We start from the raw sequence: 23,483 nt of genomic DNA on the forward strand, positions 1-23,483 counted from the left end.
CAAGGCCAATCACTCCCACCTCATCTTTTCACTTCAGCTCTTTTGTCCATGTTTGGACAAGGCTGTAATGAGGTCAGGAGTTAAATGGCCCTGATGGAACCCAAACTGAGCATTATTGAGCAGATTATTGCTGAGTAAGTGCCACATGATAGCACTGTCCACAATCCCTTCCATCATTTTGCTGATGATCGAGGGTAGACTGATGGGACAGTAATTGGCCAATGTGGATTTGTCCTGCTTTTTGTGTACAGGACGTACCTGGGCAAGTTTCCACATTGCCCTGCAGATGCCAATGCTGTAGCTGTACTGGAACAGCTTGGCTAAGGGCACAGATAGTTCTGGAGCACAAGTCTTCAGCACTATTGCTGGAATGTTGTCAAAGGCCCATAGCCTTTGCCGTATTCAGTGCCTTCAGCCATTTCTTGATATCACATGGAGTGAATCAGATTGGCTGAAGACTGTCATATGTGATGCTGGGGACTTCAGGAGGTGGCTGAGTGGATCATCCACTTGGCACTTCTGGCAGCCAATGGTTCTAAATGCTTCAGCTTTCTTTTTTGCACTAATGTGCTGGGCTCCAACACTGAGGATAGGGATATTTGTGCAGCCTCCACTTCCTGTTGGTTGTTTAAATGTCCACCACCATTCACGACTGGATGTGGCAGGATTGCAGAGCTTAAATCTGATCTGTTGGCTGTGGGATCAGTTAGCTCTGTCTATTGCATGCTACTTCTGCCGTTTGGCATACAAGTAGTCTTGTGTTTTTAGCTTGACTAGGTTGACACTTCATTTTTATGTATGGCTGGTACTATACCTGGCTTGCCCTCCTGCACTCTTCATTAAAAAGAGGACTGACTTCCCCAGCTTGATAGTTGTGGTAGAGTGGGAGATTTGCAAGACCACGAGGTTACTGAATTTGATTGAATAGAATTATGCTGTTGCTGATAGTCCATGGTGCCTCATGGATGCCCACTTTTGAGTTCTTTATCTGTATCCAATCTTTGTGTGTGTGTGTGTGTGTGTAACCGAATATGTGACAGTGTGTTAATTTAGGGTAAGTGTGTAAGAATAAATAACCTTCTGCATTTTAAACTCTCAAAGGTTTGCTGCAGAATTATTTAACTGGAGTAGATAACCCAGGGTAAGAAAAAACACACTGCTTTCCATTCAAAACATACTGATTACTGGCAGTATTAGAGCAGATACATTCTGTCTCTGACAATTTGCATTAATGAAACTCGCATAAGATTACATGCAAATTAAAAATGGAACAAAGGTGATCAGCCTAAACAGTATGTAGTGTTGTTTATCTTTCACTTTAATCACTGTGGCACTCTAATATTTCTAAATACCCCCATTTACCTGCTAAAGCAGGAGGTGATGGCGTAATGGTATTGTCGCTGGGTTAGTAATCCAGAGACCCAGGGTAATGCTTTAGGGGCCTGGGCTCAAATCCCACCATGGCAGATGGTGGAATTTGAATCCAATAAAATCTGGAATTAAAATTCTAATGATGACCATTGTTGATTGTTGTGAAAACCCATCTGGTTCACCAATGTCCTTTAGGGAAGGAAGTGTGCCGTCCTTACCTGGTCTGGCCTACATGTGCCTTTAGACCCACAGCAATGTGGTTGACTCTTGAATATCCTCTGGACAAGGGCAATAAACGCAGGCCTAGCCAGTAACTCCCATATCCCATAAATGAGTAAAAAAAAATTGATGGCTCTATCATTTGTATCTACTCAGCAGACTTTTATTCTCTTTCCTGCCATTTATTACTGAACCATATTCAATTATAAATTACACTCGCCATTGCCTGGTACAAATCACATCTAATGACAAGGAAATTGCAATCAATGTAGGTGATGTGCTCTCTATGACAAGTAACATTCATTTAAAGTATAAATTCTTGATCATTCGCTAATGTATTTGAGACAGGCAGCCTGATGGCAATATATTTTGTTGCATAAGCGCACTATTGTAAGGAGGAGGAAGACACCTGTTCATCTCTGTGACTAAGCAGCCTGAGATGGGTCTGTATGAAATAGTATCCAACTCCACAGACAAAAATATAAAATTTAAAGGTAAATTAATCCACAGGACTCTTACACAACTCTCACTGACCGCTTATAAACCAGCCTTGATAGTGACATGGGAACATGTCATGTAACCATTTTCTTAGATGGGAGAAGGTGTAAAATGGCGAATTGAGGGAAATGAAGTGCCCAAGGTCTAAAAGAATTTTTGTACAAAGTTACGTTTAGCATCTGCTCATTGGCCAGCAATTCCCTGGATTACATTTTTGCTGAAAGATAAGTCCTTCTTTAGCTGAATTTCCCAAGATGAATTGCTGTGAAATTGAAGAAAAACCCCATGTAAAACAAGCAAAATTGTCATTAACAACCAGGGCTTGAGAAAATCACAGACTATTTGCCACCTTCTTTCTTTAAGACCCTCTTACTGATATTATGAAAATTGAAGTTGTAAGATGTCAAATCATCAACTTTGCACATTAAACATTGCTTGTTTAAGAAAATATAATTGTGGAAATTATTTTGAATGTAACAGATCCTGATGCCAGGAAAATACATTCAAAGATATAGAAAACAGATTGCGGGTCTCAGTAAGAAATAACATTTTTTTAAAAATCGCTAAAAATTATCGCAATAAAATATCAGAAACAGTGACTTCAGTTCCTGCTGTTCCTAAAACTTTACACATAAACTTTCATGTTCAAAACTCGGGAAAATGTAACAAATTCATGTTTTCTGGTGTTTTGCATATGGGCGGAGCTATGTTAATTGGTGAATTGATGCTTCTGTATAATATGGAAGCAGTGTAAATGATCAAAGAGGTTTTCATGTGGCAATCGTTTGAGGTAAAGCCAGCTTAAATCAGATGTACACAAACTTCTTTTGGGTAAAATAACGCAACACTTATGCCAGAGTTACACCAAAACTTTCCAGGAAATTCTGGGCCAATTGAATCTACTATTGGGACTTAACTTTATCTACAGAATGTACATTTCAATGCATTTCCTGACCCATCCAGTTCACAAATTCACCAAGGGTAATTTGTAGGTTGAATTGCAGAATCAGTTCTTTTCGTCACAAACACAATTTTTCAACATAATTTCCTGGGAAGGTGCCAAACTTCTTGGTTCTTCTGGATGTACCTATAAAATATACACACCAATGCCATGAATGTTTTAAACAGTACACTCTTCAGTTACGGTTAAATATCCCATCAGTAGAGCACACTTATTATTCATACAATACAGTTGAAAAGTATTTGATAAGTATTACTTGTTGCATAAATTTGATCACTCTCCGTAATAAATAATTTTGAAGTACCTAAAGTTAAACTGGCCAACCATAATACAAAACCTTCTCACAGGAGTCCAAAGTTTTTTCATTCACTTACCTCCCCTTACAACCAACAGTGTACTATAAAAATACTGAAAATTAACGTGCAATTAATCATTTTTAAACACTGGGGCACAGTTGGCTCATTCTTTGCACAAACATAAAAATAGTTCTTGTTTATGGGAGACCTAAAAAAAACTCCATGTAAAAACATGACAAAAATATAAGACAACAGTAAGCTTTGACAAACACCCTCCCTAGTGTCCATTTCATATTATTATATAAATACAGACAATTATGGATGGTCCTCTACTTTAATGTGCTTTAAAATGGTTAATCCCATGTGACTTAAAAGCTCTATTTTCAACAACATAGAGGATTACATTTTCTTTGCCTCTCAGGAATTTTTGCCATCAGTACTCTGAGATTCAGTCATCTGTTCCTTGTATTTGGCTGTCTTCATTTGTTTTATTTTACTGACATATAACTCGTTGTTGCCTATTTGAAAATATCTCACCAGAAAAGCAATGATGATTATCCACACAGTCCCTCACTGGTAATATCCAGGGTTAGAAGTTTGGTCCCAAAGCACATGGGATTTTAGCACTGTGGATGCTGTTTTGTGTCCAAAATAGCACCAGTGCTGCATGGACACAAGTCGGATGAATCAATCACAAACAGTGTGGCCAGAAAAGGGCTCTGTTAGATGCCTCCTCCCTTCCTCCTGCTCTTCCTCCTTTTCCTCAGCTGCTTGCCATATACCTACAGACGAGGGCTGCACTTTGTGATGGCAAGGCTAAGCAGCATATAGCAAACCAGCACAATGACTCGCACTCTGCCGAGTACTTCAGGACTCCTCCAGAGTGCTCCAGACAGTGAAAGTATTGTTTAAGCATCCCAATCATCTGCTTGATCACATTTTGTGTGGCAGCATGACTTCCATTGTATGCATGCTGCCGACGCGTGCATGGATTGTGCACTGGATTCATGAGGCATGTTGCTAAAGAATTGCCCGTCACCTTGTTGCCAAGCTCTGATTTATCAAATGCAGATGGTGCAGCGGGCTGCCACAGAATGATGGCATCTTGACTGTTGTAGGAATACCAGGCACTGATCTGCATGATATGTTACCTATGTTGGCACACCAGCTGGATGTCGAGGGAATAGAATTCCTTTTGGTTGTGGCACACTTTAGAATTGGCATGCGGAGACCACAAAGTGATCTGTGCGCAGGTAGTGGCATCATGAGCACAGGGCAGCCTGCAATCCTCGCAAAGCCATGTACTCACTCCACCTGCCTCTATCTGGTAATAGAGAATGCAATGTATTCAGGTTGGAACATAGAACTTCAGTGACCTCCCTTATGCAACAAGGAGAGAAAACTAGAAAATGTTGTAAATATTGCTTGTTCGAGCCTGGAAGGAGTCAAATGGATAAAATTTCATGGTCATGACTCCCTTCACAGCCACAGGAAATGTCATCCTCAATCACAGAGGCTGCCATTGTGACTTCAGCTGACAGATTTCAGTGAGTTCTTCTCTAGTGAATTATGAGGTTCAGATAGGGGAATTGTTTCCTGAATACTCTGGCCAGATATGGCGTCCTGTTGAGATCCCTTCTCTCCCTCCTCTTCCTCCTTCACCTTCCAGCAGCTTGTCCTGCTCTGTATCATTCTGCCTGCCAGGCTGTAGTTCAAGGCAGATGGGAGAGGGGTGCAAACTACTGGACCCATATCAGAGAGCAAATAGCTTGTGCAGAATCCTTGATGTTGGAACAAAGTTCTTCAGTTACATTACTCCCTAAAGACTTTAGCATCCTTAAACCGCTCTGGAAACCACCAAACACTTCTACAATTGCAGCAAGAGCCAGTAGAAATCAATCAGGAAGTGACATGAATGTAATTGATGACATCTTTTAATAGCTGTTGTGGGGGTGCTTCCTGTTGCTGAATGAAGGTTAAGAGACAGAGCGTTAGTTGGAACACTGAGCTCCAAAATGGCAGCATTGGTGTGAAATCAGCTTTGCACGATTGGCATCACAATCAGTTGATTCTGCACACTTCCGCTGGATGTTCCTGTATGTGTGCCAGCACCCTCGCCAAAATAGCATGCAGCACAGTTAGCACCAAAAGTGTGCATGCAAATGCCACAGACCCCATTGTGGAGGCAAAGCGGAAAACTGGGCTACAGAGTCGAAGTTCATGGCCTTAGTTTATGGACACCACACAAATTGTGGCAGTTATGTTAGTTATCTGAATAGAAACAGAATAGATAGAATATATGTATCCTCTATGGTGACATATTAGGACATGACCCACTGCGGGGGATATCACTCACTACGAAGTGCTATTTGTGGAGTGATGATTTACCTCACAGTTGCATTAGTGGAACAGGTATTTTACTCCCATTTAGGAAAGTCTTAGATTAATTTCAGTATTTCAAAATTATGTGTGATGCATTTTTACTGTTGCTGATGCACAAGGAACATACAGGAAAACACTAATCACACTGGGAGAATAATGAAAGGCATAGTAAAGTTGAACGGAGAGCTGTGATGCATTCATGAACCATCAGCTATATTGTATGACTCAGACTGCACTTGTCTTATGCTGTCTAACTCATACTGAAATGAGATAGCGCTTGTGGGTTTTATTCTAATAGTACACTGAAGAACAGTCTGTACTTAATTTATTGTAACAAGACAAATTTATCGTAACATATCTGGCAGTAACATACCCAAATACCAACCATCACCACATTTTTTAATAACATTAATGTGGTCTCCTTCTCTGAGCTCCAGTTCATCATCCTTGTTGGGAGCAAAGGGATATAAAGCCAAATACCTGTAATGAAACATAGGCTTTTTTATTTGTCTTGGCATTACAGATTACTTGGGATGCAAAAGAAAATTCTTATTTCATGTTTAGGACTTTCTGGGCCACACATCATCCCTGACAGAACAGTCAAATAACTTTCTCTCAGGCTTTGCAATTTTTATTCTGCAACTGTGTACTTTGAGGTATATGGCAGCAGTTTATAAATCAGCATGTATCTTTTGTGTGTCAGCTGTGGCTCAGTTGGTAGCATTCTTGCCTCTGAGTCAGAAGTTGTGAATTTAAATCCAACTCCAGAATCTGAGCACAAAAATCAAAGCTGACACCAGGCAGTACTGAGAGAGTGCTGCACTGTCTGAGGTGCTGTCCTTCAGGTGAGGCAATAAACTGAAGTTCTGTTTGCCCTCTCAGGTGGATGGAAAAGATCTGTGGCACAATCTTGAAGAAAAGCAGGAGATTTATCCCTCAATTAACATCACAAAATATATTATTGGGTCATTATGACATTGCTCTCGTGGGAGTTTGCTGTGCGCAAATGGGCTGCTACATTGCCTACATTACAACAGTGAAAGGCACTTGTCTTTCTTTTTTACATGACACATTCTCCTACTCTCCATACCTTCCTGACAGGAAATGCTGTGGAGCTCCTTCTGATTTTACCATGTGGTGAATTTGCAGGCTTGAACTCACCTTCTATCAGCCTGTGGCTTGAGCATTATTTTACCGTCATGACAGTTTAATGGTTACTTATGGTGTCAGATAAAGATCTGTTCAACTGACAAACTCCCATGCAAAGAGTTCTCTGAACATTCATGGCTTTCTTTATATGAGTCAACAAAAAGGTCCAGAAATTTAGGTCCAGAAACGAAAACCAGCGGACCAAACCAGTGGCCAAAATTTGCCAGCACCCCCACGGCAGGGCTAGCGGGCCATTGGAATCTCCATTCACATTGGCGGAACCAGAAGATCCCGTCACTGTGAGGGGCTGGAAAATTCTGGCCTGTGTCTCTGTGGGTAGGATTGGTCACTTTACTATCTATAGGGTGTGAAAATCATATGTGCAAATGCTGTTTGTCATATACAACAGGGTGTGATGTTCCAAAAGCTAATTAAAGAGGTAACACAATCCAGCAAGGTTTGGGCAACAGGAGAATTAAACTGAATGATTCACTAGTGAGGGAGTGCTCCAAATATTCATGTGAAAGATCTATACAATTTATACAATTTTATAGATCTCTCTAAAGTCTATACAACTGATTCATAAGCCCTTTCTCTGTCAGTAGAGTCACAGGTCATATGTTTCCTTTGGGTTTTCTATCTATTCTAGCATTGCACAAATGAATATTGTGTTGATCCCTGTGCTCCAATGAGAACTTGTTTCTTTAATTGCTCCTCTATCCTAAGCATAATTTCCTTGGCTGAAAGAGAATGGAGATGATGTATACCCATACCAAGGCCACTCTTTATCTGGCAGAGGGTACCTCCCTCTCCCCTGATATTTTCCTTGCCTGTAGGCAAGTGCCTGGGCAGTGCCAATTGTCTCTTCTGCTTCCTGGCCCAACTGGAGTCAGTTACGTGTTGTACAGAGACACAGGACTGAGTGCATTTTTTTTTATGAGTTGTGGTAGTTTAAATGAGTTTCACCATCAGGGTGCCTTAAAAATCAGTTACAAAAAATGTTTAACTTGCAGTGTTTTCATGAAAAAGTATTTGCCACATCATCTGTTCAAAACAGACGACATGATCTCATTACCTAGTCATGAAATCATCAGAACTATAATGATGTCATTTTGGCTTGTTTCCCTATCCAAATAAATAAAGGTTTGTCAAACATTTCTTCATGGTGACAGTGTGCTTTCTCAGCAACAACTTCAGATAGTGCTGATGATTCATTTGGGAGTATAGACTTGGAAAAGTAACATGTCCAGACTTGGAATAGATCTGAATTAACAACCACAGTCAGTGCTGATGCATTCCTGTGTTTATAATTATTTGTCCATTAATGATAATTCAGTACCCTGACAATTTCACAAACTCCTTCAAGCTAATTCAAGATAATTAGTATTTCATATGTAAACAGATTTTAATAAACAAAAATAGATGGAACAAAAGAAAAAGATTTATCTTAATCATATTTCTCTGTAAAAGATTTGTATTGATGATGATCAAGACAGTGAACTTTACTTTTCAAATAAATATTAAACAAAAAGCGAAAATTGGCAGTGTACCTAGTTCCTCAGTCAGTTTGGAAGAAACACTAAGTTGAATGATTTAGGTCTGGAGGAGGAGAGTTTGAATTCCAATTTTCTTGGGCAGGATTTCCCGGTCGGAGTGCGGGGAGCGGGACCCACAAGCCAACGTGTAAAATGATGCAGGATGACGTCGGGCGGAACTCTTGGCGTCACCCTGCGTCATTTCAATTTTCAGGTTGGCATGGGCACAGCTGAAACAGCTGTGCGCCCGCCGACCTGTAAATGGCCAATTGAGGCCGTTTAAAAAGTAATTGCAGGAGTTAAAGGACCTGCCTGTCGAACCTTTAGGTTGGCGGGCAGGCCGGGAGCCCTGGTGGGCTTCAGAGAAAGCATGAAACCTCATCCACGGGCGGGATGAGGTTTCATGTAGGTTTTTAAATATTTAACAAAAGGTTAACTAAAAGTGATGGACATGTCCCAACTCATGTGACAGTGTCATATGAGGGGACATGTCAGGGAAATTTTATTTTTCTATTTTTAACATTTTTAAATTTGGAGCCAATTTCCCTGAGGCAACACTTAGCCTCAGGGAGATGAGTGCGCCCTTTCGCGTGGCATGCGCGAAAGAGTGCACTCTCGGCTTAGGGAATCCCTCCCTGCCCACACAGGGAACACATAGCGCTTCCTGGTGGACGTCACCCTGGGTGGGCCTTAATTGGCCCGCCCACATAAAATGGCGGCGCACCCCCAATCGGAGGCGTGCCTGCACGTGCCCACTCCTGAACCTCCTCCCCAACGGGGGGAAAATTCTACCCCATAGAAACATACATAATAGAAGGTGACTATTCAACCCATCATTCCTGTGCCGGCACTTTGAAACAGCAATCCAGCAGGGGAGTCCTGCTCCCACTCCCCTACTTTACAACCCTTAATGCTGCAACTAACATTCACATTCGAGTTTAAACTGTTCAGTTCAGTTCAAATCAAGTTTTGCCAATTTTGATCTGACTAATTCATGGAGGTAGTGAAAATAACTCAAAGAATCTTAAAGTGGTTACAGCACAAAAGGAGACCAGTTGGCCTGTCATGACGATGCTGTCTTTCTGTGAGACCAATTCAGCTAATTCCACTACCCTGTCTAGGTCATTAATATAGATAAAGAAAAAAAACAGTGGTCCTAATACTGACCTCTGGGAAACCCCACTATCCCCACTACCATCCTTCAGTCCAAAAAACAACCATTCATCATTACTCTCCATTCCCTATCATGCAGCTAACATCATATTCATGCTGCCACTGTTCCCTTTAATTAATGGACATCAGATTTACTGATAAGTGTATTATGTGGCACTTTATTAAATGTCTTTTGAAAGTCCTTGCACACCACATCAGCCACATTACCCTCATCAACCCTCTTTGTTACCTCATCAAAAAACTCAATTAAATTAGTTAAACACAATTTTCCCTTAAAAACCCTTAGCTAATCTGCATTTGTGTTGCATTCTCTTTTCTATAAACTTTCCCATCACTGAGGTTAAACGGACTGGCCTGGAGTTACTTGGCTTACCCTTACACCCTGCTTTGAACAAGGGAGTAAAATTTGCATTCTCCAGTCCCTTGGCCCCACACACTATCTAAGGAGGATTGGTAGATTTTGGTCAGTGCCTTTACAATTTCCACCCTTCCATCATTATTCTGGGATGCATCACATCCGGTTCTGTCAATTTTAAGTATAGCCTGTCTTTCTAATGCCATCTCTTTATTAATTTTTAGCCCATGTAGTGTCTCAACTACTTTCTCTTTCACTATGATTTTGGCAATTTTCTTCCTTAGTAAAGACAGATGCAAAGTATTCATTTAGTAACTCCGCCATGTGCTCGGTCTCCTTTGTAGTTTCCCTAATTGGCACCTAATCATCTCTACTTCTCCTTTTATCACATTTTTACTATTTATACGCCTGTAGGCGGCTTTTAGATTCCCTTTTATGTTGACTGCCAGACTCTTCTCATACTCTCTCTTTGCCACTCATTTCTTTTTTCAGTTTTCCTCTGAATTTTCTATATTCAGCCTGGTTCTCACTTTTGTTGTCAACCTAACATCTGTCATATATACCCTTTCCCTACTTCATCTTACTCTCCATCTCTTTCATCAGTCAGGGAGCTCTGGCTTTGTTTGTACTAGCTTTTCCCCTCATAGGAATGTACCTCGACTGTACCTGAACTATCTCCTCTTTAAAGGCAGTCCATTGTTCAATATAGTTTTGTCTGCCAATCTTTGATTCCAGTTTACCCAGTCCAGATCCGTTCTTGCCCCGTTGAATATGGCCCTACCACAATTAATTATTTGTAATCTAGATTGCTCCTTGTTTTTTTTTCATAGCTAACCTTTTTTTTATTCGTTTGTAGGATGTGGGTGTCACTGGCTAGGCCAGCATTTATTGCCCATCCCTAATTGCCCTTGTTCAGAGGGCATACTATGATCACTCTCTCCTAAATGTTCACCAATTGACAGTTGATCCACTTGACCCACCTTATTTGCCAGAACAGATCCAGCAATGCCTCCTTCCTCATTGGGTTGGAAGTATATAGCTGTAAAAAATTCTCTTCAATACAATTTAGAAACTTGTTTCCCTCTCTGCCCTTTATGCTATGACTATCACAGTCTATATTAGAACAATTAACGTCCCCCCATTATAACTGCTCCAAGATGTTTGCACCTCCCTGTAATTTCCTTGGAGATTTTTTCCTTTATATCTTTCCCACTAGTTAGTGGCCTGTAAAATACACCCTGTGGTATAATGGTACCTCTATTTGGTTCTTAGCTCTAACCAAATAGTTTCAGTCCTTGAACTCTCTCTCTCCGGCACTGTAATATTATCCTTAAGTAATATGCCAGCCTCTTCCTTTCCTTCCTTCCCTAACTTTCCTGAACGCCTTGTAGCCAGGTGTTTATTATCAGCATAACATCATATTCCCAGATGGGGTCCCACGGCTGCAGCTCACCAATATTATTTACCACACTCTGTACATTTATATACATTCACAGTAAACCCAATTCAGGTCTTATTACATTCCCTCTTACTCTTGCCTCACCTAAGACCTCACTACTTCTTACTCTATTCTGCTATTCGTCTTTCCCAATTATGCTCCTTGTTTTTTTCATCTCTCATGTTACCTCCTGGTTCCTATCCCCTCCGTCCCCCAAGTTAATTTAAACCCTCCAAAATTGTAATACTAAAATCGTCCATAAGGACATTGGTTCTGATTCTGTTCGGGTGTAACCTACCCAGCCTACACAGGTTTCATCTCTCCCAGACATCCCAATGTCCTAGGAACCCAAAACTCTTCTTTTTAGAGTGTGGGGAGTAATGTGGAGATCCTTTGCTATCCTGTTTGCAAGTTTCATTCCTAGTTCCCTAATTTCTGCCTCCAAGATCACGCCCCTCTTTCTATCGATGAAGGTAGCACCAGTATGAGCCTTGCCTGCTGGTCCCTCACAGTGTTCTGCAACTGCTCAGTGACATTCTTGACCCTGGTACCAGGGAGGCAACATATCATCTTGTACTCACACCTGTGGCCACAGAACTGCCTGTCTGTTCCCCTAACTATTGCTTTTCCAATCTTTCTCCTGCCTTTGTCCAGGTGAGCTAGCAATGGTGCGGTGGACTGCACTCCCCCGAGGAGCAATCACTCTCTCCAGTATTCAGACCTAAAACTGACTGGAGAATGAGATGCGCTCAGGGAATTCTTGCACTGTCTGGTTCTTTTCGACTGGCTGGTGGTCGCTCATTCCCGCTCTACCTGTAGATCCCTAAGCCAGGGTGGGGGGTGGGGGGTGGGGAGGGGGGTTGGGTGGTGTGGCTGACCACATCCAGAGACTTGTTTTCCACAAAGCTCTCAACCTCATGGATACACCATGGTGATGCCAGCAGCCGCTCAAGTAACAAACTCAGAGCTCAACCTCCAGATGACTACACTTCCTGTATATGTTGTTATGATGTGTAGTTACGATGTTACAGACTGTGTAAAGAAAACTGTTTTAAAGGTTACTTTTTAAAACCACGAATTGAGACTTTTTCAAAATGTTCCAAGCTACCAGACATATTTGTGGATCAGACTGTGTTTAGCTTTCGCGAGGATAAAAGGCAAAGGGCAGAATCACCCCAGATTTGCACTAAGTGCAGTGGCAGGCGGGAAAAAGGATGTTTTACCCACCAGCCGCAATGGCGGCATTTCACGCAGTACTGTCCCTTTCACAGCACGACCTGCCGCATTAAATATACATTCCCAGGAAACACTAACCTCTGATTTACCCGCCCCGCCGTCACCTCAGGCCTTCAGTAAACCAGGCTCCATATTTAAAGGCCATCCCTGCACAGATCTAGGACTCTCCAAGGGATAGGAAGCTGCTGGGAACTGATGACTGCCAAAGGGGTAGACATGTTGTCCCTAAATTTAGCGATGCCTCCCTTGAGCGCCTGCTGGACGCATTGGAGGCCTGGCATGAAGCCCTTTACCCCCGCTCTAGGCGAAGACCATCAAGCAAGGTCACCAATCCAGCATGAGAGGCGGTGGCAGCAGTGGTCAGCACCGACGCCCTGCAAAGGAGGACAGCCACCCAGTGCAGGAAGAGAATGAACGCTTTCATCCGTTCCACCAGGGTAAGTCACTCTTCTCATCACTCTCAACTCTCATACTCAGAAACCCATCACACATCCACAGGGATCTCACACCTCAAGGGACAACACCACTAATTCTCACACACACCCTCACATCTCCATCAGGCTCATATCCTCTGGAGCTCACGTTCTTATCTCGTCCATGGCTCCGTTCACCACACAAACATTCCATGGAGTGCCATACGCCCCGCTCACACTCTCTCCACCTGTTTTCATGCAGGGGAAACTAGTTCACAAACAACAGGGAGAGGTCCCAGACTGGGGTGGAGTGGCCCACATTAGGCACCTCACTCACTTTGAGGAGTGTACCATCGCGCTGACTGGTGAGGTTGTGGACTGTGCCTGCGGTGACGGTGAGGTCGGTGGCGAACACCCACCTGAGGATCCTGCACCCCCTCATCCCTCTCTCAACACAACTCTGGAGCCTGGTTTACTGAAGGCCTGGGGTGACGGCGGGGCGGGTGAATCAGAGGCCAGTGACCCAACGTGTTTCTTGGGAATGCATATTTAATGCGGCAGGACGTGACGTGAAAGGGACGATACTGCGCGAAACGCCGCCATTGCAGCTGGCGGGTAAGATATCCTTTTTCCCGCTCTACCTCCTGCTTTTGACTGTGCTGTTATGCACTAATTATCTCTATTTTGGTTCAAAGGGAGCTCTGCCAAGTGATGGACACCCTCAGCCAGTCAGTCCCTCAGCTCCATCCAGGTCCTCACCTCCAGCCAAGAGATCAGCTCCTCCATTGAACAGCTAGAAATAAGCAGCCTGGAAGGCCCATCACTGTGCTTATCCACACCCTCCACCAGTGCAGAGATACACACTTTGGTGGGACCTAGATCTAGAGCAGGCTCAGGTTCACAATCTGGTGATCATCACACGGCCACATATCGCAGCAGGAGGAGGCAGGTTCAGCCGAGCTCCCCGGCAGTCGGAGGACTCCTGGGGAAGAGGCACATCTGAGGTCTGAGTCAGATGACAAGCCTCTGGATTCGGCCTTCCAACTCATAGTGGAGAGTCAGCAGAAGGCAGGGCAAAATCACGCAGAGCTATTGGAAACCCTCAACAGAGTGGCACGCAAGTCAGAGGAGTGCATCCGCCTGATCTCTGATGAAGTGGTGCCTACATGTGCGTACATTGAGGTCTCCATGGGGAGGATGGCGGATGCCATGGAGACCCTGGTCCAGCAGAATGTGGAGATGCGCGCAGACCTCACTCCACTGTGGTAGCCATGGGTGAGTTCCTGCAACGTCAACACAAGGGGAAATGGGGCACCAGTGCAGAGATACACACTTCTGGGTGCTCCTTCCCCTCAAGGAGTCAGGCCGTTTCAGCACAGCACAGGCTGTTTCTATCCCTGCTGCGGATGTCAGGGCAGCACCTAGAAGACGTGGTAAGCCGAGAAAAGTTAAGAATTTCTGATCACTACAGTTGAACACATTTTATCACTTTATAATCTGAAAATATGTTGGCTTCCACTGAATAAAGTGTAATGGTGTCTTTTAACTTCATTTACAGGCTTCATGAGTCCTGCATCACCCCCTCCCTCCCTGCCACTAGCAGTTCAGTTGCACGCAGCCGGACCACGAGTGATTCTGGAGGGAGAAGTGTGTGTGTGGCAGGGCCTTTTGGAGCCTTGTGCAAGCACTCTCCCACACATTTGGAGCCTTCCTCCATCACACTCATCTCAACGTCCCGAAAATGTTCAATGTTGCCTGCTGGGGTTCTCTTTCAGTTGTCCATCTGAGCTGACCTGGATTTCCACCCACCCACTGATTGCATTCCCATGCAGCACCTACCCAACACGAGGCTCCACTCACTTTCGATTTCAAAAACATGGTTGCAGTAAAGTTTCTTCTCAGGTCCCCCGTCCTTTCCTCTCCCCCAGTCATGCATGTCCTTTCCCCATCACTGTTGAACACCCGGCATCATCTTCCACCTCCCCATCATCACCTACTAACCACAACCCTTTTCTTTCGGGGATGTCCAGGTGAATGTGCACATTCCCTACCTTCCCAAGAATCCCACCCCCAACCACATTGACCTCCCTGACCTCCTCCTTTCCACCCCCAAGGTCCATGTCTGCCTCCAAAGACCCACCAACCTCCCTCGCCATCCCTTCTACAACTACCGTCACACCCACACCCTCCCACCCTTCTGGCTCACTCTGCTCCCTCATACTGACCATTCCCTCCTACCATACCCATCGTCAGTTCACTCTCCAGGAGGCAGTCATTGACTCCACAGACCCTTCCCTTGCATGTTCATCTGGATATCCACCTCTTCCTTCCTTCTCCACCCTTACTCCGTTCTCCCCCCAGACTCCTTCCTCCCCGGACTCCTTTCCCATTCCCAACTCTTTCCTCCCCCCGGACTCCTTCCCCACCATGGACTCCTTCCTGCCACAAAATCCTACCTCCCCCTGAACTCCTTCCTCCCCCTGAACTCCTTGCCCCTTCGAACTCCTTCCCTTACACCTACCTCCCTGGTTGCTGCATTCTCCCCCAGTAAACCCTCCACCCACCTACTCCCTCCCCTCTCCCAACCTCACCCCCTGACACATTCATTTCCCCCCGTCTCAGTTTCACCCCCCAAACACCTTTCTCCACCTTAACCTCACATCCCCACCCGCAGTACACCTTCCTCGCCCACCCACCCCAGTACCCCTTCCTCTCCCACTCACAGCTGGATCTTTCTCTCCCCCCCCCCACCCCAATGATCATCTGTAGTAGCACGTGGCCAAGGCCCTGAAGTCCCGATACAGACTCCACACATCAACAGAGACCTCCCAACTTCCATGAGCTGCTTCATGATGTACGTGTTCCAGGTTCAGGTTGCTGTAGGACTCCAGCATCTTCTACTCCTCGGATGTCTGCGATGTGAGCAAAGCCCTAACGGTAAGTCCTGGCTTCTTCACATCACAATGGTCAAGATGTGTTCCGGGCCAGGGTGTTGTTCTGCCGATGTGGGTGGTAACTTTGACGTGGGAGGATTATTCCTGCAAGCAGGCAAGATGATGAGATGCAAATGCATTGAAATTAGGTTTCCAACGTCAGGTGGCGGGAAAGGCCATTGATGATCGCAACCAATTTTTGGCCTTCTCGCCATATTGTCAGCTCATGCCTACCAAGTTGCCCAACGTCAACGGGGCCATAAAATTCCGTCCAATCTTTCATTTAATTATGCCTCACTGTGGCCTTGTCCAGGAGATAGCTACGTTTTTTGATGCCTCATTATAAGAATATAAATTTCGCCTTGGCCAGAACAACAGCTAATGCCACAGGTAGAAAAAGACATTTGAAATTCAATGAGCATTTCCACAAGGGTTAATAGAAACTCATTGACTTGATGGATTTCCTTCAAAGCCATTAACTGATAAGCAACTGTAACGTGTGAACAGCCTTGGCACTTTGAACACTGCAGGTGATAAAGGAGACTTCAGATTGCTAAATGGGATAAAAACAGAAAATGTTGGATAACTCAGCAGGTCTGACAGCATCTGTGGAGAGAGAAACAGACTCAACGTTTCGAGTCTGTATGACCCTTCTTCAGAGCATCTGCAATATTTTGCTTTTATCTTAGTTGCTAAATGGGATTACCACTTACCTTATATTGAATAGTGACTCAGCATGACAGCAGCCATCTTTGCTTCATACTGTACTGAAAAAGGCAGGAAGCTGTCATCAGAGATCAAAGATCATAAGACAGACACCTTGACACATCTGCCGAGAAGCACAGACTAGCTTCCACAGGGAGAGACAAGGAGAGACATCCAGAAACAACTAGTAGTCTGCAGTAAAGTAATTAGACAGCTGAAAGTGCCATGCCTGCAGAATCAGAGAAATAAGGAACCTCTCTTTTCCCTGTATTCTGTTCCAACTGTTAAGCTTACCTGTGAAAGCAAACTTTTGTAGACAAAGCAACATCAGACATCACAACATCTCAACTTCAACATACCAGGCCTGCATCGAGCCATAGAGACTGAACTTGATTTGCTTTATATAAGTATTGTTTTGATCTCTATTTGTAATTAATCTTTGTGTGTGTGCCTGGTATCATTTTTTCCTAAGTAACCTCTGGTGCAACAGTGTGAAATAAACTAATCTTTTCTTTTAAATACAAAAAGGCTTTGCTGCTGGATTATTTTAAATTGACCCTCTCACTCCAAGGGTAAGAAATACACCTTCAACACCTCTTTGTCCTTTTGGCTATCTCCACCTATCACTGGCCCTCTATCCAGCTCTACTTGTCCCACCCCTCCTTAAACCAGCTTATATTTCACCTCTTTTCTATTTTTACTTAGTTCTGTTGAAGAGTCATACGGACTCAAAACATTAACTATGTTCCTCTCCGCAGATGCTGCCAGACCTGCTGAATTTTTCCAGGTATTTTTATTTTTGTTTAAGAAATACACACATTGACATACAAACCCATTGTTTACGGCAACCTTGAGAAAACACCTTTAATAGCATCAGTGACAATATATTTGCCCAAGAGTTGTGGAGTGTTCTGGATTTCCCACACATGCATCTAGACCAAGATGCCCTACAATACCTCAATTTATTAGACTAACTAAATTTAACAGAAATAAACTAAAGACTTCTGAAAGACTTATTAAATAACAACTCACTGGCCTCCCTTGGTTGATGACACATTTAGTTTTTTTTGAACTTTGCTCCCTGACACTTATTCTCAATCCTTTCTGTTCATCAGAAGTGAGGTCCTTTTCCCTAGATTGATATCTGCAGACTGGTTGATCTTATCTTCCTAACCAAGGAAGACAGCATTGATACATGGATGAGAGAAATGTGCCCAAATTCTCCTCAAAAAGGCACATTATGACCTGGTCAGTTTGTTATGCTTTCTAATCATATCCAGCTGTTTAGCATGAGGTTACTATATTATCAGTTTGTTTTTCTCTTTACTCACATGTAAGTATTTGATGCATGAAACAAAGTAAGTGTTTTGTTAAGCAACAGTGTTCTTAATAATTCCTGAGGTAAAATTAATTAGGTGTTCATGCTTACTGTGTTTGATGCACAGTGTGTGATTTCCTGAGGAAATTAAGTACTCACATTTCTTCACCAGACTGAATATTCTCAAAATTCATGCTTCTTTGCTGAAACTGTAAAAAAAAAAAAATCCTTCAATGCCTTGGACAGGACAGTGGAAGATGAACAGGAAGATGACGACTGAACTTAATTAACAACCACATCTATCTCAGGAAAAATATCATATCTGTGTTTTTTTAATATATATTTGAAAAACTGTTTCAATAAGATTGCATTCTTAAGTTGTCTGCATCACTGTGGGAGCCATCAGTTTATGTGCCAGTGAGTCTCAGGGATTTCATAATCCCTCAAGATCTCAGTGAGAGAATTGATAGATTGCAGGAATCTTACAAATATTTCAAATTCTCTGTCAAAATGAAAGAAGTTATACGGCAACAGTTTAGGCCAAGTGACCCATAATTTACCAATGTTTGACTCACCAAAGCCTACAATCATTTTTAACATGTTGAAAGCTTTTATTTTATGTGCCTGCACCAAGTCTCAGGGGAAGTCATGTTTCTATGTCTGCCAAGCTGTAATGAGTTATGACCTCAAATAATAAAGAGCTACCATTTGTCTCTTCTGCAAGGATGTAGAATTTTGTTCTAATTCAAAGGGAAAGCACATTCTACTGAACTGTCACTAAATTCTTAACATTTATTGGTACCAAAGCAAAATACTGCAGATGCTGGAAACCTCAAATAAAAACAGAAAATGCTAGATATAATCAGGTCAATAATGAATTGTTTTTCTCCACAGATGCTGCCAGGTCTGCTAAGTGTTTCCAGCACTTTGTTTTTATTTCAGATTATGCAGTATTTTGCTTGTATATTAGTGTTTAATTCACTGCCACTTGTCTTCCAGGAATGCCATGAATCTTGAAGAAGTTCTGCTCTTCTCTCCGACAGGGTTTCAATTTGTGTCTTCTACCTTGTTCAGTTTCATTGTTTTCTATCTCCCTTCTCGTGTTTGATCAGGTACCTAAAAAAAAGATTTCTACAGCCACACTCCAGCTCCAACTTATTCCACATGGATTCCAAATAAAATTCCACCCTTCATGTTTTGGATTCACCCACGATTATGGATATCTTCTAGATATTTAGATTTCCTCGCACCGCTGTTCTCGCCACATTCTCAAATCTCAACATGTAAGCAGCACCAACTCACTCTAGCTCAAAACTGTCCTGGTTCATAGTTTCATTTCAACATTCTCCATATGTCACTTTAACAGAAGGATTGCAAGCTTCACAAATTCATTGGTCCCCACACCCCTCTGGATCCTTCCTCCCTTCCCGTTCCTCCAACTCCATCTCTTCAAATCTCACCCCTTTCCACATATTCACAGTACCCCTGACCTCCCCCTCTCTGACTCTAAATGATCTGTCCTCAGAAAAACGCCTCAGTTTCATCCCCTTACACCCAACCCCAATGAATTTTGAGCTCAGCACAGTGTTGAGGTCTTCTCTTGTTGCCTCCATGCCTACTTTCTTGGCCAGGAGTCTTCCTCCTGCTCAGCGGACCCTTCTATCCATCTCTCCATCCACATGAACCACTCTTTTGGTCCCCTAACCCTGTCTAGATCTTTTCATTATGAACTGACAGGCATGACATCAATTTCTCTGCTCCCCTCACTCACTCTAACCTGGTTCTGATGAAGGGTCATTGATCTGAAATGTTAACTGTTTCTCTTCACAGATACTGCCTGACCTGCTGTATATTTCCAGCATTTTCTGTATTTAATTTCACATTTATTGGTGTTGTTCAGACTTCCTTTGCTGGAATTCACATGGTTCAATAGTGGTAACTTGCATGTTGAAATTTTTATACGGATTCACCTAAGATGGCATCAAGTTTCACTCCAGTGGCATTGTAGTTGGGGATAATGGGCTTTGGGCAGAGCTTCCCCAATTAGGGCATGCATGGCACATGCTGCAGTCTTTCACAGCCCAATTTGATACAGGGCTGTGAAACAGGCCTTGTGCCCCTGATTTGCCAATGCAATGAGTCTAATGCCAGTTTCAGGAGCATAATCTGGACAGGTACTGACCACTCCTAACCAATATGGCAGACGACACTGAATGCGTATATTCATGCTGCATTAAAGCAGGCAGAGGGAAAACCCATTTCTAGACTATTGCATTTTTATACTAAATTGTTGGCTAAATATTTGTACTAAATTATTCTATTTCTCAAAGTTGAAGATGGTTACTGGATGAAGGTAAGACTAGGCTGATGTGCGATGTCCTCAAGGTCAAGCCTGCTGATTATAATAAAGCAGGCTTGCTGGCACCTGTGGAACAATACTGCAGCACAGCATTGTCAGCGGGTGAGAGGGGGCAGATGCTATGATGGCTTCATGAATGATGTCACGGCATTATGCTTGTAAAAAAAGATGAAGTTTTCTCAATTTTACAAACCCGACTCAACCTCTATCATTTCTCAACACACAAAATATGATAAGTCCACTGACAGTTTTCAGTTATGATCACAACTGGAAAAGAAACATGTTTGTGGCTCTTATGATTTTTTTCTGTTTTTAATCTTAGAGTAAATTGCTGAATTAACTATTCAACAGTCTGTGTGGTATGAAGATTTACAAACTGGCTAAGCTTTGTCTGCAGTTTATAGTAATCTAACCTTATTCAAGCATAACTTTTCTTGGCATAACTCTACATTTATCATGATCGGGTTGCAGCACAGTGTATGCCGTCTTTACTTTGCTTGACCTTGTATGTAAAGTAATTCAGTGGTGTGTGATTTTTTGACATAAGCTCAATGTCAATGCATTAACTGAGCAGAACATAACAGTGTAAACCCATTCTAATGAGTAGAATATGCAATAATATAATATAAACAGAGAGTACTGGAGTGTTAAGAAGAGTGTTCCAAAATGCCAGTAAAACTTTAACTGATTTAAAACATACTGGTGATGCACAAGCCCTATCAGCCTTGTGTAAACTCATTGAAAAGTCCATGGAAATCAAGAATTAATTTCCATTCTCACACTCATGGTAGTACAAATTTATGTTTACTTGATGGTGTTGCTTGTGATAGAATGGCCCTGTTGCAGACCAGCTCTAGAGTTGGCTGCCAGCTGTTGAATCATAAGTCATGTCCAGAGGAGAAAAGCTCTTGTGTCCCAGCAGGCAACCTGTATCTGTAGCACTGTTGGAATTAAGGCAGCTCTGAGGGCTGGGCAACGTGACAGTTGGCAGGATAGTGGACACAGATCTGCATGATGCACTGCCTAGTGTCAAAAAAATGCTGCAGGTTGAGGGAATGGAATATTATTTTATTCTTTCATGGGGTGTGGGCATTGCTGGCAAGGGTAGCAGTTGTTGCCCATCTCTAACTGAGAAGGCAGTGAACTGTGAACTGCTGCAGTCCATGTGGTGTAGGTATAACCGCAGTGCTGCTGGGGAGGGAATTCCAGGATTTTGACCCAGCAACAGTGAAGGAATGGCGATATAGCTCTAAGTCAGGACAGTGTGTGGCTTGGAGGGGAACTTGCAGGTGGTGGCATTCCCTTGTATCTGCTGCCCATGCCCTTCTAGGTGGTAGAGGTCACAGGTTTGGACGGTGCTGTTAAAGAAGTCTTGGTGAGTTACTGCAGTGCATATATAGTACACACTACTGCTACTAAGCGCCGTTGGTGGTGGGGGGTGAATGCTTAAGGTGGTAGATGCAGTACCAGTCAGTGGGCTGCTTTGTCCTGGATGGCGTTGAGCTTTTTGAGTGTTGTTGGAGCTGCACTCACCCAGGCAAGTGGAGAGTGTTCCATCATATCCTGACTTGTGCCTTGTCAATGATGGACAAGCTATGGGGAGTTCAGGAAGTGAGTTACTCGCCTTATAACTCGCAGTCTCAGACCTGCTTTTGTAGCCACAATATTCATATGGTTGCTCCTCTTCAGTTTCTGTCAATAGAAACCCCAGGATGTTGATGGTAGGGGATTCAGTGACACTGAATGACAAGGAAAGATGATTAGATTCTCTCTTGTTGTAGATAATCATTGCCTGGCATTTGTGTGGTGTGAATGTTACTTGCCACTTATCCACCCAAGCCTGAATGTTGTGCAGGTCTTGCTGCATATTGACAAGAGACTGCTTCAGTATCTGAGGAGTTGTGAATGGTACTGAACATTGTGCAATCATCAGTGAACACCCCAAATTCTGACCTTACGATGGAAGGAATATAATTGATGAAGCAGCTTAAGGTTGGGCCTAGGATGCTCCACTGAGGAACTCCTGCAGCAATGCCTTGGGACTGAGGTGACTGGCCTCCAACAAACACAACCATCTATCTTTATGCTAGAAATGACTCCAACCAATGGAGAGTTCTCCCCTTGATTCCCATTGACTTCAATTTTGCCAGGGTTCCTTGATGCCATACTCGGTCAAATGCTACCTTGATGTCAAGGGCAGTCACTCTCACCTCCCCTCTAAATTAAACTCTTTTGTCCATGTTTGGACCAAGGCTGTAATGAAGTCAGGAGCTGAGTGACCCTGGTGGAACCCAAACTGAGCATTACTGAGCAGGTTATTGCTGTGTAAGTGCCGCTTGATTGCACTATCGACGATACCTTCCATCACTTTGCTGATGATCGAGAGGGGGCTGACAGGGCAGTAATTGGCGAGATTGGATTTGTCCTACTTTTTGTGCACAGGGCAATTTTCCACATTGTTGGGTAGATGCCAATGTTGTAGCTGTACTGGAACAGCTTGGCTCGGGGAATGGCTAGATCTAGAACACAAGCCTTCAGTACTATTGACTGGATGTTGTCAGGGCCCATAGCCTTCGCAGTATCTTGTGCCTTCAGATGTATTTTGACACCATGTGGAGTGAATCAGATTGTCTGAAGATTGACATTTGTGATGCGGGGGGATCTCAAGAGAGGGCCAAGATGTAACATCTATGTGTCACTTCTGGCTGCAGATGGTTGCAAATGCTTCAGCCTTGTCTTCTACACTGATGTGCTAGGCTCCACCATCACTGAGGAAAGGGGTATGTGTGGAGGCTCCTCCTCCTCCTCCTGTTGGTTCTAAATTTGTCTACCACCATTTATGACTGAATGTGACAGGACCATGGAGCTTGGATCCGATCCGTAGGCTGTGGGATCACTTAGCATTGTCTATCGCATGCTGCTTCCACTGTTTGGCATGCAAGTAGTCCTCTGTTGTAATTTTAATTTTTTAGCCACAAATTCTAATTTTTAGCTATGCCTAGTGCTGCTCCTGGCATGCCCTTCTGCACTCTTCATTGAACCAGGATTAATTCCCAGCCTTGATAGCAATGGTAGAGTGAGGGATATGCCGAGCCATTTTAATTGATGAAGGTGCCAGGGTGGTGATAGGGAGCATGCATTC

General features: G+C 43.3%; 1 protein-coding gene across 4 annotated transcripts in view; it reads right to left on the bottom strand.

Annotated features, from left to right (window-relative positions):
* Window positions 1–1,731: 1,731 nt before the first annotated feature.
* Window positions 1,732–23,483, bottom strand: part of LOC144685952 (uncharacterized) — a 137,920-nt gene continuing 116,168 nt past the window's right edge. For all 4 annotated transcript variants that reach the window (XM_078551013.1, XM_078551010.1, XM_078551011.1 and 1 more), the window contains 3 exons: window positions 18,142–18,191; window positions 6,101–6,207; window positions 1,732–3,175 (listed from right to left, as the gene is read on the bottom strand). In XM_078551013.1, coding sequence (XP_078407139.1) covers window positions 3,108–3,175; window positions 6,101–6,207; window positions 18,142–18,191 — 225 coding nt within the window. In that variant the 3' untranslated portion in view covers window positions 1,732–3,107. The remainder of the gene's footprint in view (window positions 3,176–6,100; window positions 6,208–18,141; window positions 18,192–23,483) is intronic.

The sequence above is a fragment of the Cetorhinus maximus genome, chromosome 10 (assembly GCF_964194155.1).
Source record: "Cetorhinus maximus chromosome 10, sCetMax3.hap1.1, whole genome shotgun sequence".
Taxonomy (NCBI): domain Eukaryota; kingdom Metazoa; phylum Chordata; class Chondrichthyes; order Lamniformes; family Cetorhinidae; genus Cetorhinus; species Cetorhinus maximus.